The 4,579-nt window shown below is 40.4% G+C and overlaps 1 protein-coding gene across 1 annotated transcript; it reads left to right on the top strand.

Annotated features, from left to right (window-relative positions):
- Positions 1-1,299: 1,299 nt before the first annotated feature.
- On the top strand, positions 1,300-2,223 carry LOC102427994 (olfactory receptor 7A10-like). Its single transcript, XM_014465777.1, has one exon. It carries the CDS (start codon positions 1,300-1,302, stop codon positions 2,221-2,223), a length of 924 nt encoding a protein of 307 aa, XP_014321263.1.
- Positions 2,224-4,579: the final 2,356 nt, after the last annotated feature.

Here is a 4,579-nt window from a genome sequence, read left to right as displayed (position 1 = left end):
TTCAGTCTTCGCTCCACGCCTGCATATGCAAATTAACCCGCCATCTTTGTTGGGTTAATTTGCATACTCACTCCTAATTGGCTGGTGGGAGTAGTGGAGTGACAACCAATTTGCATGTTTCTCTTTTATTAGTGTAGATATGCATAACCCATGGACACAGAGAATAGGGTGATGAAGGTCTGGACTGGAGGACAAGGAGCAAGCTGGAAGAGGTCAATGGAGGAAACAAGGGAGCATATGTAATACTTTCAATAATAAATATTTTAAAAATAAAAATATATAAGTAAATAAAAACAAAATTGCTTTATCTCCAGCAGGCTCTATTGCCCCTTGCTGGTAGAAGCCCTGCTGCTTTTCACTGATGGAAGCTCTGTGGGTAGGTGTTCCTGGCTCTGGCCCGGGAAGCTTCAGAGCCCAGCATGGTATATGGGCCTCACTACTCTCAGGGGGAAACCCCCACAGCTGAGATATCCCTCCTCAACTTGGCCTGCCCTGTGGAAGTGGCGCCAGCCTCTCCCGAAACCACAATCTTCCTATCACTCTTGAGGTGGTTTCTGCCCTTCCTTCTTTAATAGTTTCCTCTTTAGCTAGTCTTCAGTTGGTAATTCAGGGTGAATATTCCCTAATTTAGTTTTATTGCAAGTTTGCTTCTGAGAGAAGCTGCAAGAAAAATCCTCCCAAATGCTGCTATCTATAAACTCCAGAGCCTTCATTTTCTAAAACAACCATCTTCTTCAGGCCTTTGTACTGGTTGTTCCTTCTCCCTGGGAAATGCTCTCCCACTTAGTCTCTCCTCAGTCCTCATTGAGGAGTGTGTTAAAATGTCAGCCATTGGTAAGACTTGGCTAAACTCTATAAAAAAAGAACACCCTCCATCCACTCTCTTCATATAATGTTATTTACTCTTCTTTATAGCATCTCCACCATCAGATATATTATATTATCATTTTATTTGATTATATTATTGCTCCATCATTAGTTTGTAAACTTTTGTTTTTCAGAGTCCTATACTCTGAAGAGTGCCTAGAACATGGTCTATAGTCAATAAATATTTCTCAAATGCATGAAAGATATCCTCAGTAAAACAGCAGTATACATTACGTTTGAAGAACAGGTTCATGTTAGAAAAGGAAATTCTAATGAGGAATGCCAATAGAGATACATTAACGGGGAGCAGATCACACAACAAAAATGGAGATTATTTTCCTGACTCTAAAATATAAATGTGTCATTTATTGTCAGTAATGCATACTAATGTGAAAATTAATTATACTTTTTTTTTGTAGTCACCTGCAACACATGGAACCAGGCAATGGTACACAAATTTCAGAATTTCTTCTGCTGGGACTTTCACAGGCACTGGAACTGCAGCCCCTCATATTTGGGCTTTTCCTCTCCATGTACCTGATCACTGTGTTGGGAAACCTGCTCATCGTCCTGGCCGTCAGCTCAGACTCCCACCTCCACACACCCATGTACTTCTTCCTCTCCAACCTGTCCTTGGTAGACATCTGTTTTACCTCCACCACCATCCCAAAGATGCTATGGAACATCCAGACACAGAGCAAAGTCATCACCTATCAAGGCTGCATCACACAGATGTATTTTTATATACTTTTTGCAATGTTGGACAACATGATCCTGACTGTGATGGCCTATGACCGGTTTGTGGCCATCTGCCACCCCCTGCATTACATGGTCATCATGAACCCCCGGCTCTGTGGACTGCTGGTTCTGCTGTCCTGGATCATGAGTGTCCTGAATTCCTTGCTAAATAGCTTAATGGTGTTGGGTCTGCGCTTCTGCTCAGACGTGAAAATTCCCCACTTTTTCTGTGAACTCAGTCAGGTGGTCCACATTGCCTGTTCTGACACCTTTCTTAACAACATTATAATGTACTTTTCAGCTGGACTTCTAGGTGGTGGTCCCTTTGCTGGGATCCTTTACTCTTACTCTAAGATACTTTCCTCCATATGTGCAATCCCTTCAGCTCAGGGGAAGTATAAAGCCTTTTCTACCTGTGCATCTCACCTCTCAGTTGTCTCCTTATTTTACGGTACTAGCCTTGGAGTTTACCTCAGCTTTACTGCTACCCAAAATGCACTCTCAAGTGCAACAGCCTCGGTGATGTACACTGTGGTCACACCCATGCTGAATCCCTTCATCTACAGTCTGAGGAACAATGACATAAAGAGAGCCCTGCAAAGATTCCTTGGCAGGTAAGCTTTTCAAGAGCCAACTGTACTGGGTTGAAGAATTGCCCAGGAATACAGGTTTCTAGCCTCAAAGAGAGAAGTCTTACACAAATCAATCCAATCTTTGGACCATAACAAATTGGAAATACTTATTTATTTCATGGGTTAACATGAATTACTTTAGCATAATTTCTTCTCTTATGACATATATCATTCCAAGTAATTTTTATATTGTTTTCCTTAAAGAATAGTCATGAATTGTACTACCCCTAGGGACAAAACAATACTTGGCTACTAGTCATTTACATAATTTTATTGTAGAAGAAAATCTGAGACCACAGTTTTCACTTACATGTTCATCATTATTTTTTATAGCACTAACTGCACAACTCTTCTTGATAATGTAGACTTTAACATGCTAATATGTTTTATAGCTGGTCTCCTGGTTTTATAGACTTCATTCTGTTATTCAACTGTGTGTCCATATGCCTATCTTAGCCACTGGCAAAAATTGACTACCCAATACATGTTTCCAAGAAGCGTCTTCATGGATACATACATTTTAATAAATAGAGTGATCTAATAAGGTTAGAGTCAGAGATGACCTTAAATATGATAAAACAAAAAACATTCATACAATTTATTACTCTTCAAAAATATTTTTCATTCTGCACGTGACTAAAGTGTGGAATATTGACCTGGCCAATGGCTCAGTTGCTTGGAGCATCTTCCTGTATACCAAAAAGTGTTGTGTGTTTGATTCCAGGTCAGAGCATATACCTAGGTTGTGGTTTCCATCCCAGGTGGGGTGCATTCAGGAGGCAGTCAATTAATGTTTCTCTCTCACATCAATCCTTCTGTCCCTATCTATCTGTTTATCTATCTATCTATCTCTTATCTATCATTTACTTACCTATATCTACTGCTGTACCTATGCCTCCCTTCCTCTCTCTCTAAAAATCAATAATAAAATAATAGTAAAAATAAAAAATAAAGTGTGGAATATGATGTCCATGTATCAGTTTCCTTATTCATCTGGGTGAAGAATTACGTGAATTGTTTTATGTGTGTTTTTCTGAACTATATTCCTGTTTCTGTTTGAAATTTTTCAATGTGTTTCATACAAATGTGACTCCTTCTAAGTGCTCTAAATTAAATATCTCCTCTTTTCTAAATTTTTTTCAAATCCACCAAAGGGACAGTGAGAGAACAATCTAAATATCATATATATACTCAGGAATATCTTTACACTTAGGAATATCTTCAATCTGTATAATCAAAGGATGAATCACACGTGCCTGAGAGGACCACACCCCCAGGAGAAAAGTCATGAGGGGCTCCTGACATCTGCCCCCAACCCTCTGCCTCCCCCAGGCCCAGGGCTGCTTCTTCAGCTGTGCCAAGAGCTGCCCCGCACTGTGCATGAACTGAAGTCCAGGAGCCTGGGAGAGGAGCCACCTAACCTCCATTCACCCTGAAGCTGGAGGAGGAGGGAAGAGGCCTGGAGGACACACCATGATCAAGGTTAAGTTGTTGCAGAAGGATACCCATGCTTACTTTATGATCTTCACACAACCTAGTGAAAAACCAGCAGTAAGTTGCCTGTCTCAAAATGACTGGAAGTTATATATTCTAACAGACCACTTTTTTCCCCAAATCCTGAACCATATATATTTGATCAGTGTAAAAGGATCATTGGACAGGAAGAAGTTAGAACATCTATGCACTAGATACAATGATCCTCAAGGTAAAAATAAAATTGGAATAGATGGCATACAGCAGTTCTGTGATGATCATTGCGTGGAAGTTCAGAGCAGCAACACAGTGCAAGTTCTCCAAACAAAAGTTCATGCAGGGCATGACAGACTTAGGAAATGACAGCACAGAACTCCAGATAACCAAGATGGAACAGGAAAGGACCAGCACGATTTAAGGATTTTTACCAGTTTACTTTTTTTTATCCAGTTTACTTTAACCAAAGGACTTGTATGCATGCATATTAGCATAACCAATGGACTCAGACACAAGGGCAGTGGGGGATTGCCCTAGGGGGTGGAAATGGCGGGTGGGGGGGGTGGGGGGGAGAAAGGGTCAATCAAGGACAAAGGAGACATATGTAAAACTTTAGACAATAAACAAAACAACAACTGTGATGCATCTATACAATGGAATACTGCACAGTTGTAAAAAAGGATGAACTCTTACCATTTGCAACAGCATGGATGGATCTGGAGAGCATTATGCTAAGTGTAATAAGCCAGTCAGAGAAAGATAAATATCAAAAGATTTCACTCATTTGTGGAGTATAATGAACAACATAAACTGATGAACAAAAGTAGACCCAGAGTCACAGAAGCATCGAATAGACTGTCAAACCTCAGAGG

The sequence above is a fragment of the Myotis lucifugus genome, unplaced genomic scaffold (assembly GCF_000147115.1).
Source record: "Myotis lucifugus unplaced genomic scaffold, Myoluc2.0 scaffold_310, whole genome shotgun sequence".
Lineage (NCBI taxonomy): Eukaryota > Metazoa > Chordata > Mammalia > Chiroptera > Vespertilionidae > Myotis > Myotis lucifugus.
This window is presented reverse-complemented; position numbering and strand designations above follow the sequence as displayed.

What these genes read in the sequence shown, in the direction of transcription:
- LOC102427994 (XM_014465777.1), top strand. Translation starts at nt 1,300, where the DNA reads ATGGAACCAGGCAATGGTACACAAATTTCAGAATTTCTTCTGCTGGGA.